At 45.4% G+C, this 19758-nt stretch overlaps 1 protein-coding gene across 4 annotated transcripts in view; it reads left to right on the top strand.

Annotated features, from left to right (window-relative positions):
* Positions 1–1106: 1106 nt before the first annotated feature.
* The window catches only part of RALGAPB (Ral GTPase activating protein non-catalytic subunit beta), a 66048-nt gene continuing 47396 nt past the window's right edge, over positions 1107–19758 (top strand). For all 4 annotated transcript variants that reach the window (XM_042021690.1, XM_042021689.1, XM_042021688.1 and 1 more), the window contains exons 1-6: positions 1107–1234; positions 7782–7994; positions 8653–8855; positions 12957–13120; positions 13755–13941; positions 18887–19018. In XM_042021690.1, the coding sequence (XP_041877624.1) occupies positions 7812–7994; positions 8653–8855; positions 12957–13120; positions 13755–13941; positions 18887–19018 (869 nt within the window). In that variant the 5' untranslated portion in view covers positions 1107–1234; positions 7782–7811. The remainder of the gene's footprint in view (positions 1235–7781; positions 7995–8652; positions 8856–12956; positions 13121–13754; positions 13942–18886; positions 19019–19758) is intronic.

Below are 19758 nucleotides of genomic sequence, written 5' to 3'. Positions count from 1 at the left end.
TGGGAAAACTGTGTTTTACTACCCTCACAGTAAAGAAATATCCATTCTAACCCTGCCCCCTGGCAGTGGGAAGCCATTCCCCCTTGTCCTGTCCCTCCAGCCCTTGTCTCATGCCCCTCCCCAGCTTTCCTGGAACCCCTTTAGGCCCTGCAAGGGGCTCTGAGCTCTCCCTGCGGCCTCCTCTCCTCCAGGTGAACATCCCCAGCTCTCCCAGCCTGGCTCCAGAGCAGAGGGGCTCCAGCCCTGGGACCATCTCCATGGCCACCTCTGGACTCACTCCAGAAGCTCCGCATCCTTCTGATGTCGGGTCCCCAGGGCTGGAGGCAGCTCTGCAGGTGGAGTCTCACCTGAGCGGGGTAGAGGGGCAGAATCCTCCCCTCCCATGTTGCCCACACTGTTTGAACCCCGGTAACCCACGTCGCTGTGGCTCACTAAGTACTGTCAGCACCTGCAGACCAGTCAATACTATGGGCCAGGCGAGCAGCAAATGAACGCGGGCTGGGAATAAAGCCCGCGGGAAGGGCGAGGCATAGCCCGGGGAAACAGAGCTGGTGGTGTCGTTGTCCCCTATCAGCCACAGCCGGGCTGGGCTGCAGCTGCCGGGGTGCAGCAGCAGCGGGGCCTGAGAGCAGAGCAAGGCTGGCCCGGGCACCAACACCCTGCAGACCCCGCGGTGGCGGTGGAAGAGGAGCCGCAGCCAGGCTGGCGGAGCGGCACTGGCGGCCCCCGCTCGCTGCCCGCTGTTCTCGAGCTGGACAGGCCCGCCAGCAGCTCCTCGCACCCGAGGGCCCGGCAGCGGTCAGTTCCGGTGAGCCGCACACGCACTGCCGGGCCCGGGTGCGGCGCCCGGGGAACGGTGCGATGGCGGAGCCTCCGGAACCCGCGGGAAGCCTGGGGTGCGGGCGGGGCCGGCGTGCGCGGCCCCTTTAAGAGTAAGAGCCCCACAGCAGCGCCAGGCACAGCCACGGCCGCTTCACGCATGCGCACAGCATCTCCCTGCGACTTATTCGGTGCCGCCGGCGCAGGGGACGCGTGCAGGGGCGGGGAGCCGCGCTGTAGCGTGGTCGCACATGCGCAGAGCGCAGCCTTGCCGTGCGCTTTGTGGCGCTGCCGGAAGCGGGCGCGGGCCGAGCGCAGCGAGCGGCGCTCCCGGTCCCGTGTGGCCGCGGCCCCGTGGCGCCGGCGGCCTCAGGGAGCGGCGCGCCCCGACATGTCTGCCGGGCTCTCGGCGCAGGTAAGACCGGGCTTCCCGCCACGGCGCTGTCGAGCTCGGCCCGCTTTGCCGCCCGTGGGGCCTGTGGTGCGGGCGCCGCCCGGAGCCTCCGCCGCGCTGACCTCTGCGCTGCCGCGGTGGGGCTCGGGCGGGGTGGGCGGCGGGCGAGCCTGTCACCGGGGCTCCCCCAGCGCCTGGCGCCTGGCTGGTGCCGCGGAGCCACCGCAGGGCGGGCGGGAGCGACCCTCGGTGACTCCCCGCGGCTCAGGGCCCCTCTCGGCCCGTGCTCCGGCCCGGGGGTCGAACCGCGTTTCGGGTCCTTGGGAGGAGCGTGAGGTGGTACCCGCGCCATTCCTTCCATGTGGATCCTGCGAGCAGAGGCTGGGTCTGAAGGGGGGAAAAGTTTGTGTCGCTGTTTCCCCGCGATTCCGACCGACAGCCTGCTGGTACCGAGCTCAGGCCTCCCGGGCTCTGTCTGATTCTGCTTTCCCTGGCTCATTTGGTCTCCCGGCCCTGTGGGCAGTAGATCCTATTTATTTGGCAAACAGTGGACTGCAGCGAGGCTTCTCCCCGCAGTAAGGGGGCTGTGCCTTCAAGAGAGTCCTTCCTGCTTGAGCAGTTTGGAGACTTAACAAGAAACTGGAGTGATGAATAAGCGCCAATGTAAAATAAACTGCTCAGTAAAAATTTTTCTCAGTTGAGTGCACTGTTTCGTGGTCAAGTTCATTAGTTTTTGGCACAAAGGAGGGGTTTGAAAACTTACTAAATTCTCAGGTGACCTGCCTGGAAGATAATTTTCTCAAACCTACTGTTAAAAATGAGAGTGATAGTAAGAAGCAGAGTAGTACTGATGTCTGGGTAATGAAGCTTGAAAGCAAAATAATAGCCGAAACATACAAAACTGTCTGATGTTTTTGCTTTCCTATGGCTCTGCTCATATTCAGCTATTACAGTATGCAACTTCTAGGCAGTGGCCTTCTCTATGGCAGGTGCCCTGCTTCCTGCTTTGGCCAGGCTGTGTCCAGCAGTGTTCTGGGAACTAAGGAGGCGATGGGGTCCATGAACAGGGAGTGCTGGAGATGGTGAGACCGGAGTCCTGCGGCTTAAATGGCACCTTGTGTTTGCGATCCAACCTTCCCTGTGGCACATTCATGTATTAACTTCTGCTACAGTAATGCAATAAAATCTGACAAATTCGTCTTCTCTGGACAAGGGCAGCTGTGATTCTCTTCTCTGACCCTTAGTACTGCTGTGGCTGAATGGCTTGGGAAAGGATGACAGGAGTTCCTGGTTTTTTGTGTGCCTGATCTCTTCCTGCCTTGAATATAGACTTTTAAAAAAATTTAATAGTAACCCTGACATGCATATTTGTTTATTCTTTAACAGAGTACTTAAAATACCAAGTTTCTGCTGGTCTTTCTCTCAGATAGGTCTTCTATTTGGTTCTTGCCATTTTTATTTTTTGCCTGCTCTCTGCTCTGGCTGTTGTCCTTTACACACAGTGCATGCCTTAGGCAGAGCTGACCCTTTAGATGGCTCCAGAGTGAGCTACCAGGAGGGCTGTGCTTCCTCAGGCCTGGTGGGCTTAACACCAGAGGTGCAGTTAGTCTCAGCTAGATCTAACTTGCTTTCTCCAACGTGAACGTGGAGGGCAGTGGGACAAATGCTGCATACAGCAGCTGTTCATGCTCACAGTGTCACAGGAGTGAGAAAAATTGCTCATAAACCTCTGGTTTGGGCTTTGGAGGAAGGTGGGTTGTGTCAGGATGGCTTTCTGACAAGAATTGTTTCCTCTAGCAAGCAGATGTTAGTACTGTTAGGTAGGAGAGGTCATGTTAAACGAGAGGGCTTTCTTTTTTTCCAGGAAATACTTAGAAAGCATATCTGATATCCCAGAACTTTGACGTAGACCTTTTTTTGTGGCTGTTTCTCTGGTTTAGGCTCAATTAGGCCTTCAGCCTTCCTTGAGCATCTCTCTGCTGATGGTCTTTGCATCTCTTGTACTACTAACCATTGCCTCTGCTCTGCTTCTTTGGTTCTACTGAAAGCCAAGAAGGATCCGCTTTTGGAACAGCCTGTCTTCGTGCTTGAAGTTGTTTTGCACTGTAGGAAAACACTTCATTTTACATCTGAAGCTGCTGAGCACAAAAGACTAAGTGTTCACGTTTGCCCCCAGCACTTCCTTCCCTCAGTGCACGTTTTCTGAGGAACTGCTCTGTACATGGGTATCAATTCCCTGACCTCTCCCCTGCACACACTCCAAACACCTCAGCTTCAGGCTCAGAGCTTCTGCACATTCCTTCAAAGTAACTGCAGATTGTGGCTCTGTTTATTTCTCACTGACTAACTTTAGTGATCCAGGAGTTTAAATACTTTGGCTGCAGCTGTTCATATTAAGTCTTTGGAAACTGGAAATACAACTTTATTTTTTGGGTTTTATGGACTCATTATTCTTTTGTGCTCACTGGATTCTGCAGTGTTTGAGAACTGAGGATGTTGGGTCTTCAATGCTGAGACATCCAATTTCAGTGGTTTATATGGTGATAACTACTGAAGTTCCTAAAATGAAACAGATTGGGAGGAAATACGTTGAAACCCAGATTATTTACCATACTAGGGAATATTGGAATTAATGCTCAGTTTCATAGTAAGTGAATGTCTCCAGGAACATACAGTGAACATATAGCATCCAAGAGTGTGTAAAACTTATTGGTGAACATCAGGGGTTTATTTATTATTCTTCTCATCCCTCCTCTTAATCAGCTTTCTGAGAGTCCTTAGCGATTTGAACCCCAGTAAGACATATGGGTATGTGAAGTGTGGATATTCAGTATCATGGAACTTGGGAGATGTTAGTTGGGCCAGTGAGGGTGCTTTATTGAAGCTGAAATACAGAAGCATTCCAAAAACAGAAGTCAAAATCAGGTGTGGTGTGACAGTTCTGGTTTTGGTCTTCAGTTTGCTGTTGCTGGTTCAGTAGTTACTGAATAATACAATAAATACAGCCTCTTGGAAGGGAGGGAGTCCTGCTGCTGCACACCATTAGGTGCTTTTGTCTAAGGCAAGTTATGAATCTGTCAGTGTGTGGAATCTGTCAGGAATATTGTCTCGGATACCATTGTGTGGAGACTTTACAGCCTTTTTTAACTCCTGTCCAGTTAGAAGAAGCTGCATACTAGGTAGATCTAGTGGTAACTCCAATCCTAACAGATTGCAGCCATTTCCAATTCAAGTGGCAGTTGAACTGGAGTCTTAAATAAAAAGTAACTTCTAGTCCTTCCAAATAAAAACTTTTAATTGCTAAGTGTAGAGGGATGAATAGATCGATACCCTGATAAATCCCTCATAAGAATTTTGCATCTGAATCAATTACTTCTTTCAGTATTCCTTGTGTATTGCTAAGACTAACAGAAGGTTTCTTTTAGAGCAAGACCAAAGGAAGCCTCAAATATTAATAAGATACAGGCTGATCATTAAATTTATGTATGAATGTCAGGCAGCAGGCTGGGAGTCTGTGGTACGAGGTGTTTTGGTTGTCCTGCTGCTAAACCTCTTCAACATGGCATATTGTATATATTCTGTATGTGCTAAAAGTGCTACTCCTCAGAAGTGTGGAAGGATCACCCACAAGAGCTTTGCATCTCTTCTTCATCATGGCAGGGAGCTGCATGAAGGCGGGTGGTTGTGTCCTCGCATTCTCCTGCCCTAGTGCAATTAAGGTTTTCTAAAACACAGCAGGATTTGGGAATCCTTGTCCTTTGGGTTCTTTCTTCTGGATGAGAAAGCTCCCACATAGGCATTGCCTGCCATTTGCTTGTACTGTACAGCACTTCCACACACCTGGGCACCCTGCTCTGGGATGAGGGCAACCACAGTGAGTGTGCTGTGCTTATCACACACTGATAAGCTCCTGCCATGAGCTGTTCACTGGCAGCCGGAGGGTGGGTATGGAAAGGACATGCTGCTTTATCAGTTCAAATCAGTTTATTTAAACCAACGTTCCTCAAATGCTGTTACAGGGTTACATGCTTCTAATGAACTTGTGTCACAGGAGAGGAATGGAGAGTGCTTCCCCTCTTCCCTTGTGGGATAGGGGGAAGGGACTCTGCTCTGGGGGTAGAGGCAAAGTGCTGTGGGGCTGAGAGAGGAGGGGGAAGTCTTGGAAAGTGGATGATATCTCACTTCTGTCCCTTCTGCTTTGACTCCAAACACAAGCTGGAGACTAAGATGGTGTTCAGGTGGGAGAGAAAGGGGAAGATGAAGTGTCTCTGTGGCTATAGGATATGAAAGGAAAAGATACCAGTATGAAAACCTAGATAGTGAAGCTAAGCAGTGACTGAAGCCATCACTGAGGATTGGGATTTTGTGGGTTTTGCTTGGCATTTTAATTTTATGTGATTTTTTTTTTCTTTGTTTGAGTTTTGTTTGAGTTTTTGCTTTGGTTTTATTTTGGGGGGTTTGTGTATGTGTGTGACTTTTCTGTGTCATGGAATTGCCATTTTTCTCTAAGGGTTTTGACCACAGTGACATGAGCATTCTCCCTGCCTCAGCCCCCAGAGGAGGGAAGGTGCCTGAAGGATGCAAGGGTTGTACTTCCTGCAGGCTGCTGCTGCTCTGGTTAACTCACTATCATCAGATGAGCACCCGTTGATTGCTGCCTCAAACCAGGAAGAATGTAGTTTGGAAGACAAGATCTTGCAGCCTTGCTTTTCTGTCTCCCTTGAAGGGTATCATCAGGCTTTTTGCATAGGTTTTGGGTGTAAAAATTCAGGGAGTCAGCTAAATAGGCAGACTTGTTTAAATAGGCTTGTTCCTAGGAATGTGTATTTCCAGGCCTGGCTTCTTGTTTGGTTTTAGGTCAAGGAATGTCTAAGGGAAGTGTTCAGAATATTCCCTATATAGCTAACTGGCTTCCAAGTTGTGCCAGGTAAGCGTAGTTGGCAAACAGATCTTGGAGTGCCATCCGTAACAGCTTGAGCTGATCTGAGCTGTGTCTCTTGAACACTCCTTGCTTTTCTCCTGTGCCAGCCCTGTTTTCCTTGTTCACATGGTCAGCTGGCTCAGATAATGGATAAAAGACTGCCGATTCTGGTGGGAGAGGAGGAAAGGGAGATGGCGCAGTCCCAGTTCTGGTGGCTCAGGCTGCTGTGGTACCACCTGCTCAAGCAGCAGTTTAATGTTGTTGTGAGCCTGTACAAAGCATTCTGCTGTCAGAGGGGTGTTCCTGCCACCCCTCTGGCCCTGGGTCCTCACTGCTCTGTTGTGTTGGCACAGATGTTTCTCATCTGAGTTAGATCAGATCTGTGGATGTGTTTGATGTGTGGATCAAAACTGGCTGTGCGTGGTGGGTGTCTCTGAGCTGCCCAATGCAGTCCCATGACTGGTGCTGCCTCACCCTGCCTGTTCCAGGGCAGAGGGCTCCCAGCCATGCCCCTGTACAGCACGTAGGTGTTGTGTGTGTGGCTGGTGCGGCACAAGCCACTGCTTGGGACACAAGGGTGCTGATGCCTGAGAGGGACTGTGGGAGCACAGCTTAACTTCTGCTGCTTCTAATCGCCTCTCTTGGTTGCAGTTTCACAACAATGCCAAAATACCCAGCCCAAGCCCCCATCACTGCAAAAACTGGTTAGTTCACGTCAGCTTGGCTTCCTGATTTCAAACTGCAGTGAGGGGAAATGCACAACTGCAGTTGTGCCGGGATTGTTACTGATAGGAGAACTGTGTCTAGTTCTGAGAGCACTGCATGGGAAATTTCCTTAGTGGCTTTTCTGTCTGGAATCCGTGGGACAAATGTAGATTTTTAGGGAGTGACTCTGTGTGTGTATTGACTTTACAAGGACTTGAAATGCACTCCAATGCCATAGATTTGGAACCTGTATGTGATGTAATGAAACTGTAAAATGATGCTGGGTTTAAGCTAGTGATGCACTAAGGCTCATCCAGTCCTGAACTCACTGCAGATAAAGGGCATTCTTCATTATTATTCAATCGCATTTTTCAGCTAGCAGTTTTGACTAGTGCCTGCTGTAGAAATACCTTATGAATGTGTAAGAGGCTGAATTTTTGTCTTCTGAGATGACCAAGGTTTTCCTGGAAGTTTCCTGGTAATCTTTTTAACTGCTGTTGAGGTGAAAAAGGGAACAAGGGATGAATTGCAGCCATTGCTTCAGGAGCAGAATACTTGTAGAACTATTTTCTGCTTACCTGAAGATGTCATGTAAATGAAAGCATCTTTCCTGCAAAGAGGGTGCAAGCAGAAGTGTGAGGTGAAGTCACTTCTCAAGTTTAAGTATCTAAAATGGGCTGATAGTCCTGAACTGAAACCTGCTGTAATCTCTGTAATCAAGCTGTGTTAAAGCTTGTCTGTGTAAAAAACATACTAATGTTGAAGAACAAGTGTTGGAATCTCTTCTGGATTGTCAAATGTATGAAATTTGTATGACAATGAAATTTGGATATGTGCATCTTGAATTTACAAGGGCCTGGATTGTGATACACAGCTTCAGTTTTGCTAACTCATGTCATAGACATTTTGACTAATTATCTTTTTCCTTCCTTGCCCCCCCAGGTGTTGTTTGGATTGTAGCATAGAGGCACTATGTACTCAGAGTGGAGATCCTTGCATCTTGTCATTCAAAATGATCAGGGGAATACCAGTGTACTTCACAGCTATCCTGAGAATGTGGGGAGAGAAGTGGCAAATGCAGTGGTGCGTCCTCTTGGACAAGCTTTAATTACATCATCTGTTGGAAGTGAGAGTTTACTAAAAACAGACAAAGAAGTAAGTGCCTTTCCTTGAAGATGATAGTTTCCTTAATGCTGGAGTGACAGTTTAATGGTTTTCTATAGCCTCTTCTATTTTTCTCTCTTTACTGTCCCAAGTTTTATGAAGTGTGTTATATTTTCAGTTTAGTAATCTCCATAGGGCTTTTATTCACAACTAGATCATAGCAACAGTGTATTTCATAATTTAATAGTAAATGTTTGTCTGAAGTACTGTACCAGGAAATTCAGGCTAAAGAAAACCAACCAAAAAAACTCAAAACAACCCAAGGAATTTAGCATTTAACACAAAGCCTTTCTAATTACCTTCAGTTTTGAAGCAACAGTATGTGACTTCAAAAAAAGTCTTTGTGTAGTACAAGTATTTACTAGAATTTGAAAATCTTTCACCAGCAGCTTTTGTGTATTCCGAAGAGTTCTCTCTACAGTTCAGATTTAAGAGATTCAGTATTTAGCGAGTGATTTGCCATTTATTCATATTCTTCATAATATCATGATATACGAGTTAATGGTTTGGTGTTTTTTTGCAGGATATGTTAAACAGAATTGCCCATGCAGCATAACTACTGTTGCTTTTTTTTTTAGTTAGAACTGATGTGCTCTGACCAGTACTTACTTAGGAATATTTATTTTTAATAATTTTTTCTTTGTGTTAGGTAAAATGGACTATGGAGGTGGTTTGTTATGGACTGACCCTCCCTTTGGACGGCGATACTGTGAAATACTGTGTGGATGTGTATACAGATTGGATTATGGCTCTTGTGTTACCTAAGGACTCCATTCCTTTACCTGTTATTAAGGAACCAAACCTTTATGTTCAAAGCATTCTCAAACATCTCCAAAATCTCTTTGTACCAAGGTGAGTGTTAGGGCTGGGATGCTCAGGAGGCTGAGGGATTCCAAGCTATAGTCAGCATGTAACCTGTCAGAGGACTCATGAGGCATGGAGGCTCTTGAGTAAAATAAGACAGCTATTGCTGCAAGCTTAGGAGGAAGGTGTTTCTCCAAACATCTTTTGTAATTTTTCAGTAGCAATTTGAGTTGTTGCTGCTGTGGTTTGGTAACTAGAATCACAGATAGTTCATATACTTGAATGTTTACTGTCCTAAGAGCTTCAAGATTCATCTCTGTTGGATGACTGGAGGGTAAGGGGAAAGGCGGAAGAGCATCACTGTGTGACCATGTGCTTTTTGTTGTGTAAAACTGAGATAAACTAAGAGCACGTCATGGCAGTCCCAGCCCTTGTTATTCAAGATTTCACCACATTTGTGATGTACTGAGGGATCTTGCAGTAAGTGATTGCTCTGTGCCTGCATCTTGCTGCCTGTTAAATGTGCATAGTTATGCTGACTGTCCTTCACTGGTAGCTTTGAAAGAACCCAGTGGCGGAGTGCTTGCTGCCTGACATCCTTGGGTGATGGTGTTGAGATAGACATGTTTCTAGGTCTTGGACACAGCTACATTGTTAGAGTGTGCAAACATCATGACCTTGTTTATAGTTTATGACAAGTTTACCTGCTGCTGTTGGACATATATACTGGATAAGTAAGATTAAATAATAGTGCCCCCTGAAAAGGTACTTAACCTCAGATCAATGTTTGGTATATTGCCATAAGTACCGGATCATCTGCTTTTATCAGTATCGATAATGTATCACTGCAGGGGGCCTTTAAAGTGCTCTGCTGCACTTGGGTTTCTTCACTTTACTAAAGGCTTTGTTTAAAAAGGACTTTGAATAATAACTTGTGCAAATTCAGAGGAGTTCTTTGGTATTTATTGATTGCTTTGAAGTCTACCACCTACCCTTAGCTGCTGTTGCTCTTAACTTGTAGTGGAAATGCATTTTAATTCCCATTGAGGGATGGTCAATGTAATGACACAAGTCTGAGGAAAGCAAGCTTCTGGGTTAGACTGCTGCAGGAGGTTGTCTCTAAGCTTTAATAAGTGCAGAATACAGTCTGCTGTCTGGGATCCTTTATTCCCTTTGCAAAACAGAGAAGGAATTCTTCACTAGGTCATTTAATAGTTGTTTCTGTGATCCCTTGCTTGTTCTCACACTGGGCGCCCTAGTAACAGGCAGCTCAGTACTACAGCTTCTTGCATGCTGTTGGCACAAGTTTCCATTTCACCCTTCTCTCCGAAAGTCATTGTTGGACCTCAGTGTAGGCTGGTAGACTACACGTGATAGCTGTTGAATGAAATAATTAACACCTAGAGAAAGGGAGGGCCTAAAAATAATTATTTTAAACACTATCCCTGTAGTATAGCTGTTCTGTAGTTTTTCTTCCAAGAGCCTCTGAGATGTACCTTAAACACTGATTTTTCGTGGCTGCTGCTGTCAACACTTGATGTTTAAGTCCCTACTCTCTTTTTAAGTTTTGCCCTCCGGGAAGCTGTGTTCAGAATTCACTCTAGCAACAGGAAAAATTTCTATACTGCAAATGAAATGCAGAACTGAGCTGTGCACACCTGCCTTGAATAAAAGCAAAGATTCAGACCTAGGTGTCTGTGGTGGGGAAGAGGAGAATAATTTCTGGGTTTACCCAGTTGATGCAGGTTGCTGATGCTGATGGGCTCATATAGAATACTTACCCAGGAGCTGTTATAGCAACCTGCATTGAACGGACTCCTGGAAAAATCTGTTCTTGTGTTGAAGATACTAAGCCTTTATTGTAAGCCTATGTCCTGTGAAAGGTTGTGATCAAAATAACTTCCTTCCTCATCCTGGTTCTCTGGAAACGATGTAGCTGTTGGTTTGGCTGCCTTAAAAGTGGTGGCGCAGAGTTGTGAAGGTTTCAGACTCAGAGGGTGGTGTATAGGTGGGGTGTGAATGCAGCAGCCTGAAGTGGGCACTTCGGTGTAAATGGCACCTCAGGGGCTTGTGTACATCCATATAGAGCAGGTGCATATAGATTAGTCTAGTCTGAGTGCTCAGCTGAATCAAATATGTACATGCACAGTCCTTGAAATAGTGTGATGCTGAAAAATAAAACTGTGAAAGCCGTGTGAGTCAAGTTACCTTTCCTCTATCTGCCACAGTGACGAGAGAGGGTGTTTGTATCCTTCCCTCCTGCACTGGCCTTCTGTCCACCCTGAAGAAACAAACATTTGGTTGACATATTTGAATAGTCCCCAGGCAACCCCCAGGCTTTCCATTTCTGGCAACCCTAGAATATCCAAGAGGTCTTGAAGATGACTTAAGCAGTAGTGGTTGTTACTGCTGTCAGATAAAGTTTCAGGGCCACAAACACTGTTGGAAGGAAATATGAGAACTCTCTCCCCCTGTATTGCCTCCCCAGGAGAGTGAGGTACAGATATCCGGGTCCTCTGCAACAGAAATGTCTGTAATTGCTTGAGAGACCATGGAACATGTGACTGCCAAAGTACTTTTTTTGTAATAACTTCATATGCTTCTCATATGAAATCATGAGAACAGTACTTGTTGTGAAGAAGTATGGCCAAAAGGCCAAGTTCTGTAGAAATCTAGATGTCTAGAAGTCTAGAGATAGTGCAAGCAGAGCTTGCCACTGGGTTAACTTTGGGGACAAGTGGAAGTTGTAGATGGACAGAAATCTTCGAGTTGCCTTTACAAGATTAGCTCAGAAGTATCCCATTAGCTTGCATATAAGCCCTGTTTTTTTACAGTTTCTCTAGATGATTAGGGAAACAAGTCTTGAAGCAGCCTTGGAAGCTTCAAGCCTATATAGATTAAGGATATCTTTTGATTCAAATGATCTGCTCTGTTGTTGCTCAGGCAAAAAACAGTGCTATAAGCAAGGCAGGGCTCACTTGTCTGAAAGTTCGTTGTTCTACAGAGAGATTCTGGGTTGTGATCTAGCACTAGCATCAAGCAACCCACTGAGGTCCTGAACTGTGGCTAGTAATCTGCAATTTTGCATTAGGCATTATCTTGTCTCTTTGTCATCTTGTTTCCAGTACTGTAATACAACATTTATGCTATCAAGATAAAAGCTGATAGTATTTAGTGGACCAGCACATTCTTGAGGTGCTTGCTATTCAACATGACTTGTGGGTTATACCACATTGAAAATGTTTGGTAGGAATCTGGTAATACTAAGTAGTCCGGTGGAAGGTAATACTTCTACATTTTTTGTCATCCCTTCAGTGAGTAGTAGGAGGGATGATGAAATGATGCACAGGTTGAAATATGCCTCACATATGCTGCACACTCTAATTTGTAATCTCCTCTTTCACCCTTTAAAATTTAGGCTTCCTCAGGTTTTTTACCAGTCTCCTCAGATACTGTCCAGAATGTGTTTTTTTACTGTTTTCTACCTGTTCTGCCTTGTCCAGGCTAACTGATGGGAAGAGGTGATACTGCTTTGTGCTGCTTCTGCACAACTTCGTGTTGAGTAACTCAGCAGTGCCAGTGTGGATCTGATTATTACTACAGGGAAAACTGTGAAAATATGAAATTGTTTCCTTTCTTCCTTCCTTACTCCTATCTGCTTGGATTTACAGAAGATGATCTAGATGGGGGTCATTAAATAGGAACATCACACTAAAGGGAGAAGGGATAAGAGTTGATTTAGAAACAACAGGAGAACCAGGAAGAATTTTAATTGATTTGCTAACAATAGCTTCTCCTAGTTTTGCCACTTCTGAATTATGTATGTAATAATTCATGATATTTCAACTGGATTGTCATTGTTTAGCCCAAGATAAGTCTCTTTGAGATGATGGATTGTGCTTGCTCTGGTGAGTGTTTGCTCTATGTATTGGGTCTCACATAGAGAAGAGTGCTATGGTGCATCCTGTGCTCAGTAAGGCAGAGTTGGGATGCCTAGAGACAGAGTTGAGGTGCACAGAAGCATATTGGCTCATGTTCTTGGGTCTCGCTCAATAATGTTTGTTTCCTTTTGTAATTGCTGAAAGTTCATGTTGCTGGATACATCACTTTATACTTCTGTTTCTCGAGCACTGTTTTCTTCTCTTGCAGGCCAGACCCGGGATCCAGTCAGATCAGGCTCTGCTTGCAGGTTTTGAAAGCTGTCCAGAAGCTGGCTCATGAGTCGACAATTATGGCAAGAGAAACCTGGGAGGTTTTGTTATTATTTCTTCTTCAGATCAATGACACTCTTCTAGCAGCTCCAACTGTGCAAGGTTCATGTTCATCTTCCATTTGGTTCAATTACTGGAAAAACTTCAGGCTATTCTTGACATTCAGCTTCCAGCAGGATGGGGAAACCCATTAAAAGCTCTTAGGAGCTACCAAAGCACAATAGCTCACTCCTAATTCTGCCCCATTACTCCGAAATAAAGCATTGCCAGAAAAGACTGAATGATTTGGAGCTGAGTTTTCCTGAAAGTATTTTTGCAGGACAATGACTTTATACAGGAACAGTTTGGGATGAACAGTTTCAGACAATGTTGTTCCCTGTTTGTTTCACTGAAACCCCTTTGTCTTGCTGTTCAGCCTGCCTAGTGCAAAACAAAAGTGTCAGTTTTACCTATTTTGAAAAAAAGACTTTGATGCAGACACAGTGCAATAGAAGACTGCCTAAGATTGGTGAACTCTTGCTGTCCCTTATTACACACACGTGGCTGGGTGTTATCTTTTGTATTTGGCCTTGCAAAAAGGCTAATTGGTGTAGGAAGCAATCAAAAATCATTCTTAAAAATTATTTTAAAAATGAGCTTAATCTTTATGCACTGTAACCAAAAGCTCCTTGGGGAGATATATGAAGTTATTTAGATGGAACACTAACTTGAAGGTGTGCTTTGTTTCTGTTGTAAGGTGGCATTGCCGAGAATCTGGCTGAGAAATTAATTGGCGTGCTGTTTGAGGTATGGTTACTCGCTTGTACGCGGTGCTTTCCAACACCTCCTTACTGGAAAACTGCCAAAGAGATGGTGGCTAACTGGCGACATCATCCTGCAGTAGTTGAGCAGTGGAGCAAGGTCATTTGTGCCCTTACTTCCAGGTAGGAGAAATCCCGTGGGATTAAATGCATGTGTGGGGATAATCATGGTTATACGTGTTTTGGAATTGCTTATTTGTGGAATGTGCAGCAATCCAAATGTGAATGAGCAATGTGAAGTGAGAAATCTTGCTGTATCCTTGGATTGTGTGTGTATTCCTTTGTTCTGCAAGGGAAGATCTGAGTTGGATTGTCGCTGTTCTTGTGTAAGCTTAGCACCTCTCTGATATTTAACACTTCGTGGTGTGTGTATTAGTCTCCATCATTGTGACTCTTCATCATATGCCCTGAGGAATGACTCAAGAATATTAGTGTAGCATTATATATGTGGGTTTAATACCCGTCACCATCAAAATTATTAGGTGCTTGTTAGTGCTCATGCTGCTGGGTTTGAGGTGACTTTTGGACTCTGATTGGACCCTGTGGAGCTGAAACTGTTACAGCTGCCTGGCACTTGTGCCCTGGCGGTTGGGGTGTGCTGGGCCAGAGGCAGCCCACGGGCTCTCTGCTCTAGGGAGTAGGAGAGAAGAGCTGTACCAAGTCTTGCTGGGTATGGGAACAGTAAGGATCATATATGACAGAATCGTTTAGGTTGGAAAAGACCTTTAAGATCATCAAATCCAACCATTCCCTCAGCACTGCCAAGCTGACCACTAACCCATGTTCCCAAGTGCCACATCCACATGTCTTTTAATACCCTTTGGTGACTCCATCACTGCCCTAGGTAACCTGGTGCCAGTGCCTGACAACCTTTTCTATCCAATCTAAACATCCCTTGGCACAACTTGAAGCCATTTCCCCATGCCCTGTCCCTTGTTTCCTGGGAGAAGAGGCCAACCTTCTGTTGCCACTAACCTCCTTTCATGTAGTTTTAGAGAATGAGGAGGTCCTCTCTGAATGCCCTTTTCTCCAGGCTGAGTCTCCCCAGATCTCTCAGCTGCTTGTGGTGCTCCAGCCCCATCCCCAGCCCTGTTCCCTTCTCTGGACATGCTCCAGCCCCTCAGTGGCCTTCCTGAATGGAGGCGCCCGGAACTGGACACAGCACTTGAGGTGCTTCACCAGTGCCCAGCACAGGGGACAGTCACTGCCCTGGTCCTGCTGCCACACCATGGCTGGTACAGGCCAGGTGCCCTTGGCCTCTTGCCCACCTGGCCACACCAGGCTCTTGTTCAGCTGCTGTAGATCAGCATCCCCAGGGCCTTTCCTACTGGGCAGTTTCCAGCCACTCTGCCCCAAACCTGTAGCTCTGGGGTTGTTGTGACCCAAGGGCAGGACCCATCATTTTGCCTTGTTGAACCTCATAGAGTGGCTTCAGCCCTTTGATCCAGCCTGTCCAAATCCCTCTAGAGATCCTTCCTGTCCTCCAGCAGGTCAACTCCTGCCCACGTCAGTGTCACCCGCAAACTGACCGAGGGAACGCTCATATCTGAGGGTTGCAGGAGAGTTTTGGTTGTAGTAGAAGGCTCTGAACAGTGAGGAGAGTTTCAGTACCCTTACTGTTGAATTTTTTTTTGTATGAAGTCTTTGTGGGACAAATTTCAGCCTCTTGGAGGAATGAACTGAATTAATTGCTGGTACGAGGGTCATCTGGGTCTCCTCCTTCCAGCTGTTCTGAAATATCAGTAACTTATTTCTGTGAAAGTTCAAAGATGTGTTAAAATTGCTGCATTGTGAAATATTCAATAGTGTATTTTTCTGCAAGGGTTTATTTTAGCTTTGAAAAATTTTGCTTTGAATTACCTGTCAAAATGTGAGGTGTGGATTGATTTTTCCAGGTTATGCAGGTACTTGTTAAACCTCTGGGAAATAAAGCTGCAATACGAGTTCTGTGTATTTCCCACGCTATTTCTTGAGCTATTTTTAGCTTGTTAGATGTAGTGTTACATAACTGAAAATACTTTATGATTCACTGATCTGAAAAGAACAGCTCTGTCTCAAAACATGTGTTGGTGTTCTGCACCATGCCCTGTGCCTACACTTTCTCTCCCACTGTTGACTAACAGTCTTGGTTCTGTTGGTGCACAGGAGTCTGCAAGGTTTCTGGACTGTTTTAGTCTGTGTTCAGTAATGTTGGTTTATGTCTGATACATGGAAAGTTAGGCTCCTCTGAGGCTAGCTTTAAGTTCAGTGGTATTTTAAGCTGCATTTTTAATACTTCAGTGAAGCTCCAGCTTCAAACAGTTAAAATGTTTTAGTAAACAGTTCTGTGAATTGGGTTATTAGCAATGAGCTGAGAGTAAATGTTTCAAATTAAAACCATATGGAAAACTATATTTGGAAATCTGTACACAGACACAGTGTTAATTTGTGTCCTTGGCTATGACTTTTAGCAGGATGAGACTGGAGTCTTAATTGTGTTGCCATACCAATAGATACTACTTTTACCCCATCTAGGTTGCTTTAAGTATATCTTAACTATCTTGGATGTATGGCTAAAAATGTATCTGTCTTCAATCAATCATTCTTGAAAATGTCCCATATATCACTAAAGATTTGGCCATGCTCTTTGAAAAACTGGTTTCTTGCAGTCATAGGGAGAACTGAAGCAGTGCACTGTGCTGCCAGGCAGTGGTGTGGGGCATGAGCACACTCGGGGTTGGCCCAGGCACTTTTGAGTCTTTCAGAGCCAGGTAATTCCTCAGCAAAAACATAACATGGGGTCATGCCTGTGGGCACTAAATGTAGGTGGACACAGGGCTGGAGAGCATTTGCTACCTGGTGCAGATGTGTGTATTTCTGGTGTTAAGGAACCTTCCCAGTCTGACCATTCCCAAGACACTCTGGCAGTCACTCTCCCACCAGCAGCAACTTTAACAGCTGGGACTGAAGCCCCTTTGCAGCAGCAGCAGCTCCAGTGAGCCAAGGAGTGCCCTGCGTGACTCCCTGCACTCCCCACTCTCACAGTCAGACCAGGTTTCCTCACCAGTTCGACCCCAGCTTTCCCATGGGAGCCTCAGATGTCTTGTTCCATAAAGCCCTTTATTCCTGGCACAGTAACCCAGAAAGAGCTTGAGCTGGTGCCTCCAAGGAGCAGCCCCAACAAAAGACTGGGCTTTTATCCCCTCACAGTCCAAGCTCATGCAAGTCTCAGTTCTTCCTCCCTAGTCCTCAGCTCCTGCAGTGTCTGAGCACTTGGCTGGGCCACAGGCCCTTCGTTATGGACAATGTTGGCATTTCCCAGCCTCTTGCCCCAGGCTCCCTTCAGGGAGCTCACTGTGCAGCTGTCACTGCAGCTGCACCACCAGCTCCTGCACTGAATGGATTCTTCATCATCCTTGCATCTGGAGAGGGCCTCATGTCCTGAAGCTCTTTTGCTTTTTTATCCAGGCTGTTAATAGGCTGTAATTTCAGACACTTGTGTTAATTGGCTGCAGGTTACTGCCCAATGCTGGGAGAAGTGGAAGATGGAAATTCAGCCTGTTTGACTCTTGATTTAGGAGTCAGCCATAGAGTACTTTTCTCCTAGTTGTAATGACTTTATAAAACTATATTGCTTTATAAATGAGCAAGGATGAAGTGGGACATTTCTTGACTATTACAAGTGTTCTAGTTTGAAAACAAACCAGTGGGAGATCACAAGGCATAATTATAATTTAATAGGAAAATTAAAATAAAAATAAATGCAATAGTACAAGAACACTAACAGAGTCAGGATACAGCCTGGCACCCTGTTAGTCAGGGTGGTGGTAGCAGTCCAGGTGAAGTGGTCCTGTCGAAGCGCTGATCCTGTAGAAGGGTCTGGTCTTCACCTGAAAGTCCAGTGGTAGCTCTTATCCTCTGGGAATCCAGTAGGTAAGGACTGCTTGTGCTGTTCCAAACCCCAGATTATATCCAGGTAGGAATGCTTGGTTCCTCCCCCTGGGCGGAGCATCTCACAGTGGGATGATGTAATTCCATGAGTCATGCGGTGGGTCCTTGATTGCCCATTAAACAGAGATAGCTTCCAAAGGGAGTTATCAAGGATGAGTCATGGTAGGAGATAAGGGACACTGCCCCACCTGCTTTAAGATGTGAAGATGATTATAAAATGCATACTATTGGTTACATCTTACATTGTAATCTAGGTCGACGAGGAAGTTAATTTAGGGAAAGACAAACTTGATTTCTGAGAATTCTGGGATATTGAGAAGGTGCAAGATCTCTTCTATTCCTTTAGAGAACATCAAGATTATGTTGATCAGGGAAATTGAACTGTAATTTGGTGAAGCTGGGTATGAAGCAGGGGTCAGTTTAGACAGCAGGAGCTCAGTGAAGGTCACTGATGACTCTTCAGGTAGTTACTGCTCTTCTAGGGAAAGATCTCCATTTCTCCAAGCATTGTCCTCATGGCGGTGGATCACTGGTTTGCTCTTTGCTGGTCTGTAGATCCCAGCCTCTGGCAGATGAAGTGCATCTGTTTTGGAGAACTCACTAAACTGTGGGTTGCAAGTCCTGTGCTGCTTGTAGGTCAACAGAGAGTGCTACTCAGGGTGCTGGGGTACAGTGTAGGTCATCAGTCACGAGCTGGAACTTAGAACTGCAACCTAATATGACTTGCTAGTTTCATTGAATGCTTGAGCTAAAGAGCTGTGAGGATAAGGGCTTAAATTCCTTCTTTATTTATTTAAAGAATTTTTCCCCTATTCCTGTTCATGTAACATGCTGTCAGATGTGCACGATAATTGGTGACCCCTCTGGCTAAGAGATGGGAGAGCTGCTGAGGGGTCTTGTGCCTTGACAGCTCTTGGGCTTAACAGCTGGAGCTTTAAGCAGGCTCCAGGTGTGCACCATCCAAAGCTGTAAGAGGGCTGAGTGACTGTTTAAAATGGGGATCTCTAGGAAAACCCGGGATGTTGCATTGTTGCCTGTGGACTTGCCTGTGGGCTGCTGATACCTTTGGGGCTCAAATGCACTGTTAAATTTTGAGGAGTGTGAGCTGAAGAACAGGTCTGTCTGACTTGCTTTCTAGGTTGCTGCGTTTTACATATGGACCTTCATTTCCTCCGTTTAAAATTCCTGATGAAGATGCTGGTCTGATTCCTCTTGAAATGGATAATGAGTGCGTTGCACAAACGTGGTTTCGCTTTTTACATATGCTGAGGTATTATAATTACAGCCATCCATTGTTCCTGTTCTTGCATCAGATCTATACATCTGCATGACAAATGAAACATTTCTCTGGAGATTGCCAAGATTAAGCACCTAAACAGAATGAGAGACTTGTGCCAGTGCCCTGCAGCCACTCAGGGCAGGCCATGAGTGGTGTTCAACTTTGAACTCTGACTCTTTCAAAATGTAAACTGGTTCAGTTAATTAAAAACTGCTTTAGCTATTTCGCATTTTGAAAAGCAAGAGGTCAATAGAATTTCGTTTCTCTGAGATAGCAAACAGGAAAAGCTGAACAATAGTTCTGGGAGATGCATATGACTTGCATTTATTCTCCAGGGTGTTAAATTTAACCTACAGTTTATTTTTAAAATGGGTGTTTATCTTTATATATTTATTTTTATGAAGAAGTCTATACAGTTAGTTCTAACATATGTGTTAATTTTTCTTAAATGTATAGCTGAACCAAATGCTGTGCTTTGTTTTAAAGATTTTTGGACATGGTATTATGTTAATGCTCTCAATAGCCAGACTATTAAACAATTAAAATTAAATAAAATGCTATTTAATAGTTAAAGCTAGATAAACATTAGACTGTTTAACTAACTGACTAAAAAAACCCCTCTTTTCTTCATTTGTAGTACTAATGTCACAAGTACTGTACTCTTCAATTTTGGAGTTTTCAAATTTGCTGTTTCAGGATTGAGTCAGTCAGGAAAATTGCTCCAACTTTTA

The sequence above is a fragment of the Corvus kubaryi genome, unplaced genomic scaffold, assembly GCF_017639235.1.
Source record: "Corvus kubaryi isolate FWS band 111438036 unplaced genomic scaffold, C.kubaryi_AGA036_p1.0 37157, whole genome shotgun sequence".
Classification (NCBI taxonomy): Eukaryota; Metazoa; Chordata; class Aves; order Passeriformes; family Corvidae; genus Corvus; species Corvus kubaryi.
This window is presented reverse-complemented; position numbering and strand designations above follow the sequence as displayed.